The 23,608-nt window shown below is 45.5% G+C and overlaps 1 protein-coding gene across 1 annotated transcript in view; it reads right to left on the minus strand.

Annotated features, from left to right (window-relative positions):
- The window catches only part of CDK5RAP2 (CDK5 regulatory subunit associated protein 2), a 169,809-nt gene that overhangs the window by 131,632 nt on the left and 14,569 nt on the right, over positions 1-23,608 (minus strand). Inside the window, 2 exon segments of the mRNA XM_019454024.2 lie at positions 6,926-7,002; positions 10,448-10,558. Coding sequence (XP_019309569.2) covers positions 6,926-7,002; positions 10,448-10,558 — 188 coding nt within the window.

Raw genomic sequence — 23,608 nt, forward strand, 5'->3', positions numbered from 1 at the left:
AGGCAAAAGTGTAAAATCCATGCGGGGACAGTCAGAGGGTGGTTTCAGTGGCCCCAAAGAGACAAGGAATATTTGTTAGTCATTTCTCCCACAGACCTGTGCTGGAGCTTTGTGGTTGTTGTTTTCAATTTTTATTTTTATTTATTTTTTTGAGAGAGAGAGAGAAATCAAGTGGAGAGGGGGCAGAGGGAGAGAGAAGGAATCTTAAGCAGACTCCACACTTAGCGTGGAGCCTGACGTGGGGCTTGATCCCACGACCCTGGGATCATGACCTGAGCCGAAACCAAAAGTCAGATGCTCAACCAACTGAGTCACCTGGTGCCCCCTTTTTTAAATTAATATTTGTAATTCAAATACACAGTGAAGTATATGAATGTATCAAAATCAGTCAACATGTACACCTTGAACTTACATGTTATATGTCAATCATACCTCTATGTAAAATACATATATATAAACCCAAATTAAGAAAGAAGTAAGAATCATCTACAATCTTACCAGCCAGAAAAACTAAGTTAACATTTTAGCATGTAGCCTTTCAGACACTTTCTGCAAAAACAGAACCAACCATACAATATATATCCATGATCTGACTTTACTACTTACTACACCATAAACATCCTTCTGTGTCAATAAACATAAATCTCTACCATTTTTAAAGGCTACATATTAATTCACTGTATGAAATATACTAGAGTATATTAAATCAATCCCCTATTTTTTTTATCGAAGTAGAGCCGACACCCATCAATCCCCTCATGTAAAAATATTTAGATGATTTCTGATTTTACACATTTGTCTGAAAACACTTCTAAAGCTCTGAGGACAGTGCAAATAAAGACTTTATTCATATCTTGAGTACAAAGTACTCAAATACATGTTAGTGTTGTTATCATCTTATAAGCAACATTAATAATAAGAGCATGCTTGCATATATACGACCCGGTGATCTCCCAGGGTCAGTTTCCACAGAGGGAATTACCGGGTCAAAGGGTAAGCACACTTGTAAGACTCTTGACAGCCACTGCCGACTCTCCCACCAGGAAACTTCCGGCAAAGTACACCTCCACCAGCGGTAGGAGAGGGGGAGAGCTGGTCCGACGAACCAACGCGCAAAGGAACAGCACGCGACGGAAAGCAATCTGAGGGATCGAGGGCTTTTCTACAGCGTCTTTTGCCAACTGGAGGGCAGAGCATTTTCAACACAGCGTGCCCCACCTGTGAGCCCCAGCCACCACTCCGGGCGTGAGGCCAGGAGGCTGCGCAGGCAGCCCACGCTCCGTCCAGTGCGGAGTTCACGCTGCTGGGCAGCACGGAATGTTAGCCGTCCAGCGGGCCAGGACCGGTGGGGATGGCGCACCAAAGCCTGACACAGGACCCCAACGCCTGACGCCTCTCATCGGGGTCCTCCTCAAAAGAAAAACCGCCAGATACGACCTCGTGGGACATTTACTCGGAGCGCATCTCCGCAGATTTCTAAACGACTGCAGGTTGGCAGAAGGCAGAATCATAAAGGAAACGGCTCCACCTAAAGCTGGCTTCTCAGAAAAACTGCAACAGAACAAATTTCTTCACCGCCAGCCTCCCGTGCCCTACTTTAGGGGGCATATGAAATGTTCCCAACCAAGTGCCATGTGATCAGACGCTCACATGCACGGGCCATGTGAATTTTTGACTGAGAACAATGGAAAGTCAAGAGGGCCATACTTGCCGTCCAAGCATCAAACAGGAGCTGCCTGCGAATAAAGACTTTATTCATATCTTGCTTCCTTTCGCCAACAGGCCTTCAGAAGGCCCCAGTGTCATGACATCATTTTAATGGAATTCAACGTTCAACTGCAAGAACGAACATGGACTCTGAAGCCTGAACAGATCTGCTTCCAAATTTACATTCTCTCATGTCCTCAATGTGACTCTGGGCAAATCGCCCCTTATGCCTCAGGTTCCTCACTTGAAAAGTGACACGCTTGCCTCTTAGAATGAACGTGCTAACACGTGTGGTGGCCGCGGCACGGCGCCCTTCCCCGCCACCCCCCCCCCCCGCATCTGAGCGCCACCTGCTGGCCCTGTGGCCACCACAGCGCCGGCCCCTGCTGAGATGCCAGGAGAGGCCTCCGTCTACCCCTCTGAGCTGAGACAGGTCATTCTCCGGCCAGAACCGGGGCCGCCACTGCCACTTCCCCTCCAATGCCATGATGTGCTCGGCCCTGGCTCCCTCGGCCCATTTCTCCATCAGTGACGTCTGGAGTTCCCCGCGATTCGGTCGTTTCTGTCGTTCCTCAGAAGGCACGGCATACGGCTGATACCACACGCAAGGCTACAGGCTCTTCCTCCTGAGCCGCGGATACGGGATTTTTCCAGTCCTGAATTCCCACTAACCACCACCAGTGTTTTAGCCCTGGGCTTCACAGACCCCCCTCTAGGGAATGGTCTCCCCCCCCACCTCCCCCCGCCCAGAGAGGGCAAACACGTCGTCTCCCTCCCGTCCGCCCACAACGAACCTCGGTGTTTTATAGTCAGAATCATATACACTGGCAAGAGGCGGACGACAGTTTCTAACAAGTGCTGGTATTATTCAGTTTGTTTGCATTTTAGTTATACCAATAAAATATATCCCCAATAATAAATGTTCCAACTTTTCATTTATCATCTTTGTATTTTACAGTTACTGTAGCAATAAAATTTATACTCGGCAGTATGGTGCAATTTTCCTCTACTAATGGAATTATTATTTTTGTTTGTGCTTTAAAGCTACAGAGATAAAATTTACTCCCGACAATGTCTGCCTTTGTTTTTAATGTCCCCTTACTGTAACTGATAAGTACAACAGTGGAGACCCAGCACACATACGTGTTTCCCCCCCCAGCAAGGCAGAGTGGGCTCCAGAGTCAGACGGGCCCAGGATCTGTCACCCACCTGGGCCGGCCCCCCAACTTCTCCGGGCCCCAGTTTCCCCCGCACTCAAATGAGAATGCCGGCTGCCTCACATCACTGTTGTGAAACTGATAAAGCCATAAAGCAGGTCAAGTGCCAGACACAGGGTCTGGGGCAAAGTAGAATAAATGGCAGTCCGCTCCCCCTACCCTGTCTCTCCTTATAGAATCTGGGCCAACAGACGAGATGGAGAGCAAGACCTAAGGCGAAGAAAGGTGGGGACAAAGTGGTCTAAACCAGCATTCCACCCGATACAAAAGAGAACCTTCTATAAATATCACCCCTGCTACCCTTTCTAACCATCACCCTTTCCTCTTGATTCTTTCCATTCTAATTATAGTTCTGGAGAAAAAGCAGGTGCTTTTCCTGTGACAGGTCCCCATCTCCTGCCCAACCCCCACCAAAAAAAAAAAAAAAAAAACACCGTAAAAGTGAAAAAGGGAGTTGAGGGCATTAAACAAAGGTATTTTTTCCGTCACCCAGAATGTACCTACACACGCCTGTAGGTGCTGGGCAGTTGGGGGCAGGGAAAGGCACACTTAGCAGGGATGTGACAGACACCGTGGGGGTCCTACAGCACACAGCACGCACAAGGGGCCCACGGAGTAGGAACGGCGGAGGTGCCCCACGCTGCGCTGAAGGAGAAGAGGCTCTTGGCCTTAGAAGAGGTGCAGTCGTGTTGGAGAAACAAGAATCACGCACGTGAAAATTAAAAAGAGCATACAAGGGGCGCCTGGGTGGCTCACTGAGTTAAGCGTCTGACTCTTGGTTTCAGTTCAGGTCATGATCTCACGGTTCATGGTTTGAGCCCCACATTGGGCTCCAAGCTGACAGCACGGAAACTGTTGGGATTCTCTCTCTGTTCCTCCCCCACTCATGCTCGCTCTCTCTCTCTCTCTCTCTCAAAATAAATAAATAAATAAATAAACTTAAAAAAAAAAGAAGGTCCACGGAAAAAAAGAAAAAAAAGCATATGAAATCAGGGCTGGACCCAAAGTCAGGGACCTGCATTCTCATCCCAGCTCCAATCATCCCGCCTGAGTGGTGCTGGTCACAGTCCTTCCCTTCTCAGGCCTAAACCCCCCCCCCCCCCCCGTCCACAAGGAGGCTTTCCTCGAGATTTGCCTGGCTCCCAGGAGAACGATGGCATCCAAACGGATGCAAATGGGTCTTATAAACTATAAAGTGCCGGCACACGCGCGCGAGTGTGATTCTCTGCCAGGGAAGCTTGTGAAGGGATGGAAACGTGGGCTACAGGCAGCCAGGCGGGGCTCACCCCGAGCCTCGGTGTCAGCTAGGCGACAGGAAAAGCAGAAGGGGCCGCCAGGGCCAAGCCAGAGCAGCGGGAACAGAACGTGTTCAGTATCCGTGAGCCAGACGAGGAACGTGTGTCAGACGAGGCACTGGCAGGGAGAACGCCGGAGCAGCTACGTCGTCGCGAACACTCTTCACAGAGCTCGCGGTCTTAGCCCCCGACCTAGGAGTCAGCCTTGACATCCCCCTCCCCATCCGTGACCCAGCCCTGTTGATTTTGCTCACCAGACGCCTCTGCAGGCCGCCCACCCCTCGCCATCGCTAGCCTCTTACCTGAACTACCGGACGAGCCTCCTGACTGGTCTCCCTGCCTCCCCGCCCCGCGCTCCGTCTACGAAGCATCCAGTGACCTCCACAAAACTAAATCTGACTGTGTCAGCTGCTCAAACCCGTGACTTCTTCCCGTTTATCTGGGATAATCTCTGCTGTGGCTTCAAGACCCTGCAGGACAAGACACAGACCTCCCCAGACTTCCCATATTCCCTTGGACTGCACATGCACAGCTAATTCCTACTTGCTCCTCAGACCTCACCTAAGTGCTCCCCCCTCAGGGCCCCTTCCCTGCAATACGTCTCTATTGACGGACCTGTTCCTACCCTGTCAACACTCCCCGCTGCCTCTGTCTTCCTCACGGCTCTTTTCCCACTTGGTATTTATCTGCTTACCATCCCGAGTATTTTATCACCATCGCCCCTTCTAGAATGCAAGCCTGTCTGGATCACCACTGCATCCCCGGGAGCCTAGCCCAGTGCGGCACAGAACAGCTGCTTAATAAATCTTTTCTGGATAAATTAATAAAACTAGTCAGACCAGGGGCGCCTGGGTGGCTCAGTCGGTTGAGCGTCCGACTTCGGCTCAGGTCATGATCTCGCGGTCCGTGAGTTCGAGCCCCGCGTCGGGCTCTGTGCTGACAGCTCAGAGCCTGGAGCCTGTTTCCGATTCTGTGTCTCCCTCTTTCTCTGACCCTCCCCCATTCATGCTCTGTCTCTCTCTGTCTCAAAAAATAAATAAACGTTAAAAAAATTAAAAAAAAAAAAACAAAAAAACTAGTCAGACCAAAAAGGTCTGCGTGGGCAGCTTGGGAATCTACACCCACAAATGCATGCACGAGCCCTGAAAACATTCAGCCCTGTGTGTGGTATGGAGGAGCGCACACAGCCTTTGTGAGTTCGGGTTTCCGCGTGTACTCGCCCGCTAACGGCAACTCCTAGCCAAGACCTGCAGCAGGCAGGGCGCTGAGCACGAAACAGACCAAATTCAAATTCTACTACTGACCTCCAGACTTGGTAAAGTTGACTTGACTTCGTGCCAGAGAATGATGTGCTTCAAAAAAACCAAAAAACAAAAAACAAAAACAAACAAAAAATGTGCAACAGCAGCCAACAAAAACAAAAACTTATCAATCGAGTTTTCTCATTCATTCCTTCATTCATTCACTCACTGTTCAGAAAATACCAAGCGTACAAGATAGGCAATAAGCGAGGGAGGTCTGGGCCGGGGAGCCCCTAGTCTCCTCGAAGCCAGCAGCAGCCCAACTTCCAGCTGCTGGCCGCGTGACAATGAAAGGAATGACATGGCCCGGCCCAGAGCGGCGCAGCTGTGCCCTAAGCCAAAGAGTCCATGCTCCTGGCCCACTGGATCCAGCAGGAGCTCAGCTACCAAGACAAATGGTGTGCCTCCACCCAAGCTTTCAGCCAGATCCTTGGTGGAAGGTGGGTCAGCCCCGGGAAGCCTCATTCCACTCTCACCAAGCAAAACTGTATACTTCGGTGCCCCAACAGACCTACAAACGCCCTCTTGTCGCCGTGCCCCCATTATACTCTGTCTACAAGCGTGCTACAAGGCTGAAGTGGGGGGACGTCTCTTTTCAAATCCTCGCTACGTGGCACAATTACATAATAAATGTTTACGAATGAATGAATAACCAATCGAGTCATCGACTGTATTCTCTGAACTGGGCTTGTTGTTCGACAAATATTTAACTATTTGATTAATTAAAATAATACTTCTCAAACGTGTTTTAAGCAGAGCACCTCTTTTAAACAAAATATTGTAAGAGACCCTAGTGCATTAAACAGATACAAAAACAAGTTCCTCTGGTTAAAGCCCTACCCTCTGCGTCCCAGCCTCACTCACCAGAGTCCCTCAGGATTCCTGCAAGCCCTAGGGCCTTTACCGCAATGAAAATGAATGAGCTGCTGATAGAATTAAGGACATGGGTGGATCCCACAAACACGCTGCTGAGGAAAGAGGCCAGACACAAAAGGGGGCGTGTACGGTACGGGACTCCATTCCTATCAAGTTCAAAAGTGGGCAGAACTAAACACCGATGCCATCAGTGTTCCGCACAGTGGTTATCTTGGTGGAGAAGGGGACTTCTGGGGGGTGGGTGATGTTCCGGTTTTCGATCTGGATGGTGGCCCCACAGGTGTTTTTAGTGCAAATTCGCCATCTGCACACTTAAGATCACATCATTTTCCCTGTGAAGTATATTACACTTCAGAAGTTTGTTGAAAAGTAGTTAAACAAAAACGGACACCTCCTTGGGGTCATCAGGGCCCAGTGGGAAAACAACTGGCTCAGAAAACACAAGGCTGTGTTCTATGGACCCAGCCAGCCTCCACCCCCCGGAACCCCGGGCACCCTGCAAGCTTGTGACAGGATGACAGGTACTCACGAGGCTTTGATGAGGAGCTGCTCCCTCTCCTGGAGCTCCCGCTTCAGACTCTCCACTTCCACCTTCAGTTCGATGTTCTTCCAGTCAAGATTAGGAAAGAAAAGAAACAACGTGAAATACGGGACCCCAGAATGTGCGCGGTGGGGAAACAGCTTTCCGCACAGACTAACTTACAGGACGCTTATAATAGGCAGATGCTAGATTCAAAACCTCATTAGCCTCAGGGCACAGGGAGAAAGGAATTATTAAACACTGGTGGTCTCAAAAGGAAGCCCTGGATTCCTCAAGACTTGGAACAATTATGTAAATTTTCCAAGCTTCTAACAGCCAGAGCACTCAAACACTGAGGCATAAATGTCATACAAGTGAGGCTGATTTAAAAATGGTTTGCCCTCCGCCAGGCAAATTTACAAGCAATTCTGCAGTTTGCTTTTCCCATTCCAAGGCAATTACTTCTGCTTGTTTACAATCATGCATGTGGTGGCTGTAGCAGTGGGAACGTGTTACAGCCTCAAAATAAATAAATAAGTAAATAAAACACGTGGATGGATAAGTGGGAGGCCACACCACTGCGTGTCTCATTTCAGCGTAAGATTTCGGGGCACTTACAAAAAAGCCACCACCGCGTGGGGCAAGCTGTCTATGAGGGCCACCACGGTGTTCTCCGACCACACGTCCTCCTCTTAACTGACTGCAACGAAGGGAGTCACACATGGCCTCGGGCTCCTAACTCACGTGACAACCCAAAGACAGAAGCTCTGGTAAAGACACCGCAGTGTGAGACACTGGGGCAGTGGCGGGCTTCTCAAACCTGCCCACGAACGTATCCCAGGTGGAACAGCAGATGAACTCCCGCTAGTAGAGCCTGAGGTCTGAGTGCGTAGCTGGTGGAGGATTGCTATAAATCCAAGATTTCTCCGAAACCTCGCTCCTGTTTTGTTTTAATAATTCATGCCAATTTCACATCCATAATCCATGTGGGTTATTTTAAACAAAAGTCATATTTCCGGTAAAATTTATAATCTCAGGGGACACGCCTCCTACCTTCCTGCCAAGCAGCCCTGGGGGAATGAGGACCCGAGACTGAGAAGTCAGCCAGAATGGAAATCAACCCGCTAACCTGGGCTGGTCGCAGACATATACCGATGACCTGTGACAGGACCGGCATGGGGCTAAGCGCTGAGGATGGCGTGGTGAACAAGGCAGACACGGGCCCTGCCTGCACACCGGCATCAACTATGAAACTGGAAGTGCAAGCCTATAGTCGTCCTCGGAAGCACAAGCCCAGGAGGTGAGAGAGCGAAGTTTCTTCTCTCAGGCCACTCGAGCGCCAATGAAACACACAAGCCCTACCTGACATAGGGGATTTGAGGAGCAAATGAGCTCACACATGAGAAGAGCCTAGCAGACGGGGCTCCCAGTGCATTATCTTCTTCCCGGTCAACAACAGGCACTAAAGAAGTCATCTACGAGACCAAACTTTGTTAGGAGAAGCTGATCTTTGCATAAAGATCACTGCATGACAGTTCACCAGTCTTCAGCTGGTTTTGTGAGGACCCTACAGCAACAGCCTTCAAACAGAGGACACCTTTTCAGCTCTAAGAAGGGCAGAGAGTTTCCATTTAAGAACTGACACCAGATAATCTAAACTGCTTTCTGATGAACTAACCGGCACCCCCGACCTAAAACGATGGAGAGCTAACATGTCCACGAGACCAATTTTTCAAGCCCCAATACCTGAAGTTATAAACTTACAATTCATGGGAATCAGTCTCCAAACCATAAGTCAAGACACCTCATAAGCTTAAAATGGAATTTCGTTATAAAAGAGAATGAAGACGCCCTTACACTACTGTTAAGGAAAAGATACCCTTATCCTTATTATTAAAGAAAAATGCAAGGTACAGAACAGAACGTGCCTGCATTTATGTAAAAAGGAGATTTATACCCACACACACACCTGCTTGTACATACATAAAATTCCTCTGCATAAATAATTAATAATATCGGTTAGATCTGGGGAACCAGGAGACAAGGGTGGATGAAAGTCTCTCTAGTGTATTCCTTTGATGCTTTTTGAATTCTGAGCCATGTACACCTACCTATCCAACAACTTGAAATAAAAGTATAATTAAATCAGGTCATCTAATCAGACAGCGTAAAAAAAAAAAAAAAAAAAAAAAAAAAGCTAAACAGCAGAGTAAAATGAGGCAGGCCTGTATTCAGAATACACCTCTCATAGTAGCTTTGTGACAGCCAGCAAGTTACTGATCTTCCCTGAACTTCAGTTTCCTCTTCTGTAAAATGAGGATAATCTCCACTGCACAAGGCTGTCTTGAGAGTTAAAACATGATAAATGTCCAAATGTCCAAGACCGTGGCTTACAGAGAGCAAGCAATTAACACGCTTTGGCTCCCTATCACCCTAGAAGTGTGTAACCATACTTACACAGAAAATGTTTTAGACCATTGGTTTTTCCTTCAAACTATGATTGCATCATCACTCCCTTCCAGAAAAGGTGACATCCTCATTGCCTTTCCACCCCCACACTGAAGGGGAAAAAAAAAAAAAACAAAAAACAAAAAACTGCCTTAAGGGACAAGAGAGCTTTTCAATTCTTGAAAAGGCTCAGAAGTACAGTACAATCCTTCTTCAACACAAGCCCATTTAAGTCCCATCTGCTGAAACTCAAGGAGAGTCCTTTTTCCCCCTTCAAAAGTTTCCAGTGGTGCAAACTTCAGAAGAGAAAAGACGGAGACATTCCCCGGGCCAGGGGCTAATCTGCTGGAAAAAGCCAAAAAATGGGCACCGAAATATTGTTTGTACTTATGTCTTTTCAGGAAAGCCAAGTTCTGTTTTCAACTTTCAGCACCAAGGTCTGTTTTCAGGCAGAGGCCCCCAGGTCAAGACTTCAGATGGGAACAGACGCTTTTCTGACCGTCACAAGCAAGCACGCAAGGAATACAGAAGAGCCAGGGCACAGACAGCTGACGGTCCTCAAGGCGGGCTGCCAAGGGAAGCCTCTGTCAGACAGCGAGGATCATCGCCAAGCACTGACTGTGTGCTAGGGCTTTTCCTCTGCCATTCCGTTTTAATCCACACAAATAACCCTGTGACAGAGGGACTGTCACTTAACTCCGAAAGCAAGCCCAGGGAGCTGAAGGGCCTTGCCTACAGCTACACGAGTCAGTGGGTAACAGCAGGCCGCAATTCCAAAGACACTCCACCATTTCACCACCTTTGTCTCAATCGTGAATAATTAGGAAAAGGCAACTGAGATAGAAAGAGTAAATGAGAATTAGGATTTGAAAAAGAGAGACAGAATCCCTTAAAATTAATCTTGCAACTCTTTGCTTACTATTAAGATCATCCTATTGTTTTATGCTCCCCGTAATCCATTCAGATTAAATGAAAGCAGCTCTGTCTGTTCAGGCTAACTCGGAGAACAAATATTAATCAAATTTCTGCTGGGAATGACTCTGAGAAAAAAACCAGGTGTGGCCGTGGGAAGTGGGACCTCACAGTTTTATAGACGTGTTCGGTGGGGCCATCAAATTCCTGTTGCATTCTTTCCTCCAGGAAATAGATGCGGAGCTTTAAATTAAAGTTTTCTTTCTTCAATTCAGTGATTTGCTGGAAAATAAGCACAGAAGGGTTATCAAAAGTAAGGTCTGAAGGACGGTACCTGCATTAATCCCTGTAGCTCCTAAGGCTACAAATGGACTGAAATGTTAAATACTAGAGAAAACTTACCTTTGCTGCAATTGTACCAATCCAGAATTAAGTGGTTCTCGCTAGTCGAATTTAAGACAATCTGAGCACTTGAATGAATAATGACTGAAGAAAAGAATTCGTGACTCCACACTGCTGATAAGTAAGTAAAGAAAGGAAGAAAGAAAGGAAAAGAAAGAAAACAAAAGGAAAGGAAAGGCAAATCTCTTCTTCACAAATGAAATCCAGTTCACCATTATAAAAAAAAATAAATTAAAAAAAAATAAAATATAAAAAATAAAAATAGGGGTGCCTGGGTGGCTCAGTCGGTTAAGCGTTCAAACCTGATCTCAGCTCAGGTCATGACCTTAGAATCTGTGAGTTCAAGCTCTGCATTGGGCTGCCGGCACAGAGCCTGCTTGGGATTCTGTCTCTCCTCTCTGCCCCTTCCCCACTTGCACTTTCTCTTTCTCCCAGAATAAATAAATAAACTTTAAAAAAATAATAAAAATAAAAACAAATTTAAAAAAAGGAAATCACCATTATCCAACCATTACAGTAATAACTGATTCAGGTAAGAATCATCAATGCTAGGGGCGCCTGGGTGGCTCAGTCGGCTAGGTCTCCAACTTCGACCCAGGTCATGATCTTGAGGTCTGGGAGTTTGAGCCCCGCGTCGGGCTCTGTGCTGACAGCTCAGAGCCTGGAGCCTGCTTCGGATTCTGGGTCTCCCTCTCTGTCTGCCCCTCCCCCACTCACACTCTGTCTCTCCGTGTCTCTCTCTCTCTCTCTCAAAAATACACATTAAAAAAAAAAGGAATCATCAATGTTAAAAGCATTTGATAAAAGATCACTGGAGAACATGACATTCACCCAGTTATTACCCCACAGATGGCTTGTTAATTACTAAAGGAAAAGGTCCGTTACAATTTAGGAATCCAGTAGACACCACCTAAATCAAGATAATATTTTAAATGTCACCAGTGATGGGGCGAAGTGACATGCAGTGTCTCCTGAAACAAAGCACTGAAAGCAAGCGACTTCATTTTAAATGTTCCTGCCCACAACCTTTAGCCTGCACCTAATGAAGCAGTCCATCTGACGAATCCAAATAGAAGGACGTTTGCAGAACAGCAGGCCTGAACCCTTCAAAAGTCTTAATGACAATCTTAAGGTACAAGTAGTTGGGGAACTCTTCTAAATAAATGGAAGTGATGGAGGCATGATTACTAAGTGCAATGAAATCATATAGTAAATCTTGAATTTAAAAAAAAAAAAAAAGAAAGAAAGAAAAGAAAAGAAAAAAGCTCCATGAGGATAAATGGGGAATCTGAATAACAACTTTGTATTAGGTAATAGTGTTATAATTTTGTAAAATGTCCTAAGAGAGATACATCCTCAAGTACATAGGGATGCTGTCATGATGTCTGCAACTGACTCTCTAATGAGTGGGGAGAGACAGAAAGAAAGAATAAAGCAAACGTACCAAAATACTAACTGATGAATCTAGATGCAGTATATATGATTGGTTGTTGTGTTTTTAAAATTTTTTTTTTTTTTTTTTTTTAGTGTTTATTATTTTTAAGAGAGAAAGAGACAGAGAGCTAGCAGGGGAGGAGCAGAGAGGAGGGAGACACAGAATCCGAAGCAGGCTCCAGGCTCTGAGCTGTCAGCACAGAACTTGACGCAGGGCTTGAACCCACAGACAGCGAGACCACGACCTGAGCCGGTCGGCTGCTTAACCAACTGAGCCACCCAGGCACCCCTTAAAATTTTGTTTTGATGTTTGTTTATTTTTGAGAGAGAGAGAGAGAGAGAGCACAAGCAGGGGAGGGGCAGAAAAAGAGGGAGACACAGAATCCGAAGCAGGCCCCAGGCTCTGAGCTGTCAGCACAGAGTCCGATGCGAAACTCGGACCCAAGAACTGGAAGATCATGACCTGAGCTGAAGTCAGATGCTTAACTGACTGAGCCACCCAGACGCCCCAGTTGTTGTGCTATTTTGCAACTTTCTATAGGTTCACTTTGCTTGTTCATGGATATGTTCATGGATATCCTGGGTCATAAAACAAACCTTAACAAATTTACAGAATTGAAAATCAAACCATGTTCTCTGACCATAATAAACTTAAGGTAGAAATCAGTAACTGAAAGAAATTGGAAAATACCCAAATACTTAGAAATTAACACATTTCTAAACAATCCATGGGTCAGAGAGGAAGTCTCAAGGGAAATCAGAAGATATTTTGAATTATCTTTTGAAATGCAATATATTTTGAAATGCAAATATACCAAAATTTGTAGGGTACAGTTAAAGTAGTGATTGGGGAAAATTTATACTATTTAAAATGTGTTAGAAAACAAGAAATGTCTCAAATCAACAATCTAAGCTAAGCTTCTACCTTAAGAAACCATAATAAGAACAAAATAAACCCGAACAAGCAACATGACAGATATAATAAACATAAGAACAGAAAACAATAAAATGGAAAGCCAGAAAACAGAGAAAAAAAATCATTTAAAAAGATGGTTCTTTCAAATGACTGATGAAGACTGGCAAAGATAAAAAGAGAAAAGAAAAAGACATAAATTACCAATATCAAAAAATGAAAGAGAGGTCATCACAACAGATCCCATAGCAATTAAAGGGATAGTAAGAGAATAATGCATATACTCTACGCATATAAATTGAACAACTCAGATGAAATAGTACATTTCCAAGAAAAGTACAAATTATCAAAATCCACCAAAGAAAAATAGATATACAGAATAGTCTTGTATGTATCTATTTTAAAAACTGAATTTGTAATTCAAACCCCTCCAGAAAAGAAAACTCGAAAACAAAATTATTTCAGTCACAATTTCTACCAAATATTGGAAGAAGGAATAATGCCACTTCTATACAATATCTTCCAGAAATCAGAAGGTGAGGGAACTTTGCCACTGCATTTTACAGAGGGCAATGTTATCCTGATACCAAAACCAGACAAAAACATTACAAGAAAACTATGACTTAGAAAACTAGATTAAGTCACCCATGAACATAAATGGAAAATCCTCAACTAAATTTTAGCAAACTGAAAAAACAGATTAATACTTCATGAGTGGGACTTACCCCAGGAATGTAAAGCTAATTCTAATTCAACATTCAAAAATCAATCCATGCAATCCACCAGACCAAAAAACTAAGAACAAAAAAATATATGATATCAATAGCTGCAGAAAAACATCTGACAAAACCGAACAGCCACTCAAGATAAATACTTGGCAAACCAGGAATTAAAGGAAACTTCCTTTATGCTACAGGGTATTTACAAGAAACTCATACATTTATAAATATATATATATTTAATTAAAGATGAAAAACAACGCTATTCCCCTAACACTAAGAAAAAGGAAAAGGTGGGGCGCCTGGGTGGCTCAGTCGGTTGAGCATCCGACTTCGGCTCAGGTCATGATCTCGCGGTCCGTGAGTTCGAGCCCCGCGTCAGGCTCTGTGCTGACAGCTCGGAGCCTGGAGCCTGTTTCAGATTCTGTGTCTCCCTCTCTCTCTGACCCTCCCCTATTCATGCTCTGTCTCTGTCTCAAAAATAAATAAACGTTAAAAAAAAAAAAATTAAAAAAAAGAAAAAGGAAAAGGATATCCACTCTCACAATTTCTATTTAAAATTGCATTTGAAGTCCTAGCCAGTGTAATAAGGTTAAGGGAAAAAATAAAAGGCATTCAATTTGGAAAGGAAGAGCTAAAATCATCCTTATCGGAAGATAGTATGATCATCTATGTAGAAAATCCCAAGGAATCTACAAAAAAGATCCCAGAATTCATAAGTGAGTTTAGCAAAGTCAAAATGCAAACATCAAGTGTTATTTCAATACACTAACAACAAACAACTGGAAACTGAAACTTTTTTAAATACCATTTTCCAATACCTCCAAAACACTTAAATTCATAAACATAAGTCTAATAAACCATGAAGTATGCTTAACACCACAAAATGCTGAAGAAATCAAGAACTTAAATAAGTGAAGAAGCTTACCAAATTCATAAGCTGGAAGACAATATAATAAAGATGTCAATTCTCTCCAAACTGACCTATAGATTTAACACAATCCCAATCAAAATCCCCACAGGATTTCTTATAGTTAGAAACAAGCTGATTATAAAATTTACATGGAACAGTAAAAGAGCTAGATGGGTGAAAACAATTTTGAAAAAGAATCCAAAGAAACAGACTATACAAACAGACCCACACAATTACAGCCAATTAGTTTTTTTTAACATTTATTTATTTATTTTTGAGAGAGGGAGGGGGGGAGAGAGAGAGAGAATGGGGAAGGGGCAGAGAAAATGAGGGAGACAGAATCTCAAGCAGGCTCTGCGCTGTCGGCACAGAGCCCTATGCGGGGCTCAAACCCCTGAACCTCGAGATCATGACCTGAGCCAAAATGAGGGGTCGGACGCTTAACTGGCTGAGCCACCCAGGTGCCCCCAGCTAATTAGTGTTTGACAAAGCAACCGCTAACCTTAAAAATAAAACTGCCATTTATTCTACCAGCAAAAGATGAGTTCATTCAGGAATAGCAGAGATGGCAATCCAGGACAAGCAAGCTGCTGCAGACCCACCCGCAAACCCAGAGAATAAAGGTGAGAAGTGCTCTTTTGGGGGGGGGGGGGGCGCGGAGTTGGGATGGGCTGATTGTAAACTAAAAGTCCACTAGAGTAAACTGGGAGCTGGAAGTATGGTGGATTCTCATTGGATGGCTGGGCTGCTGCGGGGGGTGGGGGAGGGGGGGGTGAAGGGCTGCGGGTGTAAGAAACCTTCCTGCCTCCTGCTAAGATAGTAAAGTAGTATCTAAGGGCAAGGCAAGGCAAGGCAAGGCGCCCTCTCTTCCCGCTGGCTGTGCCACTGACAAGAGACCGGATTGAAAGCTCCCCCTGCTGGCACCCAACTGCATTCTAAGCAAAGTTCTTTTATTAGTTCTCACAGTACAAATACAATTCAGTGGAGAAAGGGCAGTTTTTTCATTTTCAACAAATGGCTTTGGAACAACTGGACATCCACCTACAAAATAATCAACCTCGACCCAACAATTAGACATCTATTTACCAAAAAAATGAACCTCAACCTATCATACTTTAAACAGGAGTTAACTCAAATTAGATCATAGACCTAAATGTATAACATAAAATTATCTAACTTTTAGAAGAATAGACAGAGGGAAATCCTTGAGACCTAGTGCTATACAGTTCTTACCTATAATCCCAAAGGCATGATCCATTTAAAAAAATTTTTTAATCAATAAATTGGGCTTCATCAGAATTTTAAAACATTTGCTTTGAAAAACAGTGTTAAGAGAATGATTAGAAAAGCTACCTACTGGGATTTGTGCAAATCACAAATCCAACGTAGGAACTGTATCTAGAATACATAAATAACTCCCAAAATGTAACTGTAAGAAAACCACCCAATTAAACAAACAAACAAACAAACAAATAAACTAAAGAACAGGCCAAAGATTTTCAAAGGAACTTCACAGAAGACATACAGACGGCAAATAATCACAAGAAAAGATTGTCAACACCTTCAGCCATTAGGAAAATGGAAATTAAAGCTACAATGAGTTTTAGTACCGATTAGAATGACTAAAAATTTTTTTTGAATTGAGAATACCTAATGCTGATGAGGATGTGAAGCAAATGGAAACCTCATACTCTACTGATAGGAAGGCAAAATGCCACAACCACTTTGCAAAACCATTTGGCAGTCTCTCTCTCTCTCTCTCTCTCTCTCTCTCTCTCTCTCTCTCTCTCACACACACACACACACACACACTAACACTACCTTTACCATATGACTCAGCAATTCCCATCCTAGGGATTTACCCTAGGGAAATAAAAACCTATGTTCACACAAAAACCTGTGCACAAATGTTTACTACAGCTTTAATAATAACCACCAAAACCTGGAAAGAACCTAAATGTTCTTCAAAGGGTGAGTAACTAAAATGTACATCCATATGATGGACTAATAATCAATAACTATGATACACACAACAGCATGAATGAATTTCAAAGACCTTACGGTAAGGGAAAGAAATCAGCCTCAAAAGATTATATTACTGTATGACGCCATTTATAAGACATCTGGAAAAAGCAAAATTATAGGGACTAAGACCAGAGCATTAGCTGCCAGAACTCTGGGATGAAGAAAGGGTCTGACCACAAAGAGACAGCACATAGGAATTTTTTGGCATTATGGAATGTTCTGTATTCTAATTGTGGTGATGGTTACATGAGCCTAGAACTGTATATACACACATATACCAAAAAAAAAAATCATTTAATATATATATGTGTATTAATATGTATGTGTGTATATACACACATATATATACTTTGATTATGACAGGCTATAAGGCAGTACACATCTGTCAAGGTTCATTCAATATTAAAATTGGTGAATTTTTGCATGTAACTTATATCTCAATAAAGCTGTTTTAAAAATTGCTAAAATGATGGGGCACCTGGGTGGCTCAGTCAGTCGAGCACCTGACTCTTGACCTCAGCTCAGGTCATGATCTCAGGATTCCTAGGATCCAGCCTAGCATCGGGCTCTGTTCTGACAACACAGAGCCTACTTAGGATTCTCTCTCTCTCCCCTCCCCTGCTCTTTCTCTCTCTCGCGCTCTCAAAATAAATAAATAAACATTTTTTAAATAATTAAAATGAAATATAGTAAAATAGTACTGATAATACAGTACTAGTGAATGATAATATGATCCCCACTGGTTTTTTTTCAGCATTTAAAAAAAGTAATTGGTAAGAATATATAATGCTTTTTAACCAACATATTTTTATAACTGGATAAAAGAAAATGATATGCACACTCTACATCAAACTGTCCTTGGCCCTCTTGTTAGCACTTAAGTTTTCAACTCTGTGGCTAACAAGGACAGCACAAGAAACCACTGGTAAGTTCATTAAAGCCTTGCTTTAAATGTTTTAAGGAAACAGCACATAAAACGTTCATTCAAACAAAAAGTCTGCCCCACCAGATGCTTCCTATAAAGAGGAACCTTATTCTATTACTCAACTACCAATGAAATATTTATGGAGGTTGCTTAAAATACCCACATTGTACACACTGCTAAAATTCTCAGCAACACTCGAAAGAATATGTATCCTGCGTATAGGTAAAGAAGTTTTTAAAAAATAAGAAAAAGGCAAATAAGCCTTCAGAAGGTGAATGCAAACACCAGACCGGCCCAGGTGAATACAATGAGGTACAGGCACCCTATTTTCCACAACAATGCCAGCCTAGTTCTCCACTTAATACCACTTCCCTCATGAAGTTTTCTCGGGCTACCCCCATCGGGCTGGACTGGAGACCCTTCGAAATGTTTCCATATACCCTCTACTTTCTTTATCATTGCAACTGTCACACTGCATTATACCAGCTGATAACTTGCTTTTTCTAATCAATCCATCTCTAAGAGGTCGGGCACCACACACTCTTGTGTCTTGTACGTTCCAGCCTGAATCATAAAGAGACAGTTAGCAAGTGCCCAACGGCTGCCCAGGTGGCTGGACACATTTAAGAATTTCTTGAAGGCAATGGGATGCAAAGAGAGTCCCACGGTCTTCAGACTCAGATCTAGTACAGATCACCCCATTGTTTTTTGTCCATCACTCTTAGAATTAAACTCCCTGCCATGGGCACAGAGAGGTGTATGATCTGGTCCCCACTCTCCTCGCCAGCCTCGTCCTATTATCACCCTGTCACGCAATGTTCCAGCCCCACCGGCCTCCTTTCTGGTCCTCAAATAAGCCAAGCCCCTGTCTGCCCACACAGCTCTTCCCGCAGCACGTGCCCGGTGCCTCGGCTCCAATGGCACCATCTCGGAGGCCCTTCCCGACTACCCGATCTCAAGAGGTCCCCACCACTGTGACTGCCACCTGAGTCACTCCTGAACACAGAACTCTTGGTTTTCTTGCTAGAACTTTTCACAATCTGTACTCCTTTATTTATTATCATGCCAATTACATGAATATAATCCACTTGGGGACAGGGATATTATCCGTTTATGGCTGTTTGCCTTAAGGCTTTAGCACAGTGTCTGGAGGGGATGCTCAGTCGACCTCTGTTAACGCAGGCACAAACGAATGAATGAATACAATCCAGACCACCTTACTAGCTGTAGGACCTCAGTCAAGTTCATCCTTCTGTGCGCCTGGATTCCTTTCTACAGATTACAGGAATACCTATCTCAGAGACCTACTACAGGATTGAAAGAAATTAGTTCGAACGTTTGGTACTGTGCCTAGCACAGTACAAGAACGTAAAATATATTAATATTTTTCTCATTTGTATCTCCCCCTTTAAGAGAATCGACCTCAAGAAGAGAAAAAAGAAACAAAAACCTCGAGCTGGAAAAAGTGAAAACAGCTTACCATACACCAGGAATAAATACCCCCCAAGATAAAACCCACCACACACGACTTAGAAACCTAACGCTGACAAGCAAGCTGACGCGTGAGCTGTACTTTGCCGCATCCCAGCCCCCGGAGCCGCAGGGCGACTGTGGACTGCAGTCATCCGAGCCGGGAAACGTCCCAACGTGATCACGGGGTGGTGCTTTCCGAAGCTGCAGGGAGGCCCCAGCGCGCAGCAGGACAGATTCTGAAGGAGCTGCTGTCACCCTGCCTGCCTCCCTCGGCCAAAAGCCTTGCCTGGCCTAGAGCTCCATCAGGAAGGGAAGACAGACAAAATCCAACAACGCAGGAAAGAATCAGGACAACTCCAACCAGGCCCCGCTGAAATCGCAGCAATTCACCTGACTCTGGAGATCGGTTTCAGCAGCTTGCTGGAGCCGGGGTCCCCAAAGCTGAGGCTCACCCCAAGGCATCTTTGGACCCGAGGCAGCCGGAGCTAAGAGCAAGGGGGCCATGGGGTCAACAGAAACAGACTGAACTCCCAAGGCCACCAACCTGTGAGCCATGTGACCTTGGAAAAACTATTTAACATCTCTGAGCCACTGTTGGCTCATCTATAAATAAGGATAAAAATCAGTCACCTCACGGGAGTGTCGTGACAACACCATGAGCTAAGGCACCTGGCAAGCGAGAAATGGAGGACAGCCATTTCTCACTCAAACCCTCATCGGACACATCTTTTGGGCCACCGTCAACTTTTTTTATGCTCCTTGAAAGTCCAAAAACTGTTAGACCACTCACCTAGACGTCATAAAAACCATGACCTCCTGCCGCTCCAAGTTCATCTCTGGTCAGCAACACCGCACGTGAGGTAATTCTGCCAGCAACAGCTCAACGAGGTGCATAAAATGAGGAGGACACTTTGGAATCAGTTTCTGAGTCCAATACTCTCCCTCGCGTCCTCAAATCATAAAAACGGTTACTAGGCAAACATCTGCTTATTAACAAACAATACTGCAGCAGTAACAGAATTTAGAAACTGAGCCCCAAGCAACACTTGGAATATACCTACATTATGAAACCAACTCCTTTTATATTCCTTCCAGCCTAGCATTACATCCTCAGTATTTTTCACGTTGCTGCAGAACCGCACGTAAGTATCAAGTCAATGACAGCGCTAGGTACCACTGAACTGATTCACAGTCAGTGATTTAGCCGTTTCTCTGCTGAGCATTTATGGTTTCAGGATGTCCCGTGGAAAGCAGACAGGCTGTACCATCAAAGCCTTCTTTCCCGTTTCTCAACACACCAAGCTCACAGGCAAGTCATTTGATCTCTCCAACCTCAGCTTCCTCATCTGTGAAACACCTTCCTCAGGAACTTGTTGCAAGACAGAGAGATAACAAATGTAAAACATAATTCCCTTGTCCCAATTTTTCCCAACTGTACACAATGTGGCAACAAACAGCTTCACGCACACGGCATTTTCCTCCCGCTGGGTTGTTTCCCTAGGACAAATTTCCCCCAAAACAGATTACGAGGCTCAAGAGTAATACTATTTTTATGACCATAAAAATCTCTTTCCAAATGGCCTTCAAAAAGATTGTAAAAATTTACACTGCCAAGCCTGCCATCTGGCCAGGTTTTTGGAGGGCAAAGGTATGAGAACACACAGCCTTCAATGGTAAGCGGGAGGCCAAGGATGAACCAGAAGCACGGGTGAACCCCGGCGCTTAGCACCGACCAGACATTCCACCGGCCACAAGCCAAACTGGAATCCAAAGGCCCTCGGTGCCGGCCAGCCCCATCCTGAACACAGCCAGCACCACGGAGAGTGGCTGCAGCACGCAGTCTGCCAGCTACAGGCAGTCCTCAGCCCCTTCCACGGACTCGCATCCACATGGTTCCTGGTCTCCTGCCTCGTTCTAAACGCACCCCTCACGCTGCGTCCCTAGCCTCGGCTTGCCTGGTTGCTGCCTGCTCTCCTGTAAGGCGGGCTCTGCGTGCCCCCACGCCGACTACAAGTTCTGTCCCCCTCCCACTACACAGTCCTGGCATTCCCGATTCAATCCTTATCACAACCCAATGAGACAAAAATTATTTTCCCATTTTACAGACAAGGTAACCAAAATGTACAGATCTAGTTTCTTCTACAAGCTCGTCTGTCTATTTACTTACTCAACAAATACTTATCAAGCGCCCACCGTCCTGTCGGGTGCTGAGTACTAGGGCTAAAGGAGACGCACGTTAAGCAAGCACACAAATAAAACACCGAAGTACAAATAGTCGTAAGATCCATGGTGGAAAAGGCCGGTGCTGAGTGCCTGCTGTCAGACAAGATAATGGGGGTTTCCAGAGAGCTGGGGAAGGAGTTAGGGGCGGCCTCTCTAACAAGGTCACACTTCAAGCTGAGACACGAAGGTCCTGCCACTCAAGGAGAGGGAAAAAGGATTCTAGGCAGAGGGAGAAGCACGGAGAAGGCCCTGCCCGTGTGGGTTAGTGAGAGCAGGCTGTGTGGCCGGAGCACAGGCTGTGAGGGAAGGAGGCATGTGCTGACCTCAGCAACACGGAAGCAGCCCCTTACACAGGGCCGGGTCTCGGCCTGCCTCAGCTGAGACCAGGAACTTTGAACACAAAGGAACAGGGGCCTGGGCACAGAACACCAGCACCTCGGGCAGGCGGGTATGAGACAAGAGCAGCAGAATTTACCCTAAGGACATAATCACGTAACTGTAAAATGACCTACACGAGGAGACTCATCAAAGCTTTGTAAGAGTGAAAAATTCAAAACAACCTGGAATGTCCCACACTAAGAGATTATGTAAATTATGGTTCAAGCCCTTCCTTTTAATACAAGTCTTTCTGAACTAGTAGTCGTGAAATAATGCTGTCCACCAGTATTAAGAGAGGCAGAAAGCTACCCATGCCATGCTCTGTCCCGAAGGTCACAGAAAAAGCCAGAATTAAATTCTTCTATATATAGATAAAGATAGCTACCTGGACTGGATATACTGATCCAGATTCTGGGTCTCCTCCACTCACCAAAAAAATGTTGAGACAGAGAGAGAAAGAGAAATTGACTGCCTGAGTACCCAGAACAGGCCACACTACACAGCACAGTGTCTTACAAAACGCTGCCTCTGCCAGGCCTCCTCCGGTCGAGGTCCGGGAGCCCCCACTGCGCTGTCACCTGGAAAGGACCAGTAAGACAGGCAGACTTGCCAGCTCCTCCCCCTAAGGCCTGCCCTACAGGTGATTACCACCTCACCTGATGCAGGTATAGACAAAGGATCGGCAATGCAAAGACCCACAAGGAGTCAAGTGGCTTTCACACAGAGGGGACAGCAGAGGACAGCAGGAAAGGCCGCCTGTGTGGAAGACCTGGTTCCCAGCCTGGAAGAGTCAGCGCCCTCTCTGGGCTTCAGAGCGCCCGTGTGTCAAACGAAGGGACGGGATGGTCTCCCCCAGATCCCAGTCTCAGCCTCACTTCTTGACCTCTCCCGACCACAGCCACGTAGCTCCAGCACCACCCCACAGAGCAGCCTTTCAGTGACAGCCTGTTGTCAGGCCTCCAGCCCAGGGGGCTTTTTTTTTTTTTTAATTTTTTTTTCAACGTTTTTTATTTATTTTTGGGACAGAGAGAGACAGAGCATGAACGGGGGAGGGGCAGAGAGAGAGGGAGACACAGAATCGGAAACAGGCTCCAGGGTCCGAGCCATCAGCCCAGAGCCCGACGCGGGGCTCGAACTCACGGACCGCGAGATCGTGACCTGGCTGAAGTCGGACGCTCAACCGACTGCGCCACCCAGGCGCCCCAAGCCCAGGGGGCTTTTGAGAGTACAACTCTGGTCTTTTCCCTCCCAGATAAGCATCCCCCACCGGCCGTCCTTCGTCTTCAGGACAAAGGTCAACCAAAGCAGGGTAACATACGAGACCCCTGACCCCTGCCTTCTTCAGTGGCCTCACTGCTCTCAGGACCCCCTGACACAGCCTCCTTCCAGCCAACAGGAACTTACAATCCCCTAAACTCCTGGCGCCCAGCACACCTCTCGCTGCGCTTGCCCAGGTGAGTCCCTGTGCCTGGGATGCTCTCCCAGTCCTCTCACCTTGGCTAATCCCTACTTGTCCCTGATGGCCCAGCTCAAGGAACACTTCCTCCAGGGAGGCTTCCCTGAAACCCCCCAGCCAGGTTCAGAGCCCTCCTCTGTGCCCCACAGCGCTCTGTACTTCCCTCTGTCACTGCACCATTTTCCCATCTATCTCCCCAACCGGCCTGTGAGTCTCATGACAGGGAAACCTCCCTGGTCTTAATCTACTGCAGACTCCCGAGCCTCAGACCACAGACTGGCACAGAGCATATATCTGAAAATATCTGTTGATGAATGGATGAACTCTGAGCAAACCAGAAGAAGGCCGAGGTCTTGCTAGACCTTAGCTAATAGACCCTGATGTCCAGTTACCCAGCAGCTGAGACTAGCATAAGAGGAATCATGAACTTCCTTGTAAATCAAAAGTATTCCACCCCCTCCTTAATATGCA

The sequence above is a fragment of the Panthera pardus genome, unplaced genomic scaffold (assembly GCF_024362965.1).
Source record: "Panthera pardus isolate Hobbes unplaced genomic scaffold, ASM2436296v1 HiC_scaffold_20, whole genome shotgun sequence".
Classification (NCBI taxonomy): domain Eukaryota; kingdom Metazoa; phylum Chordata; class Mammalia; order Carnivora; family Felidae; genus Panthera; species Panthera pardus.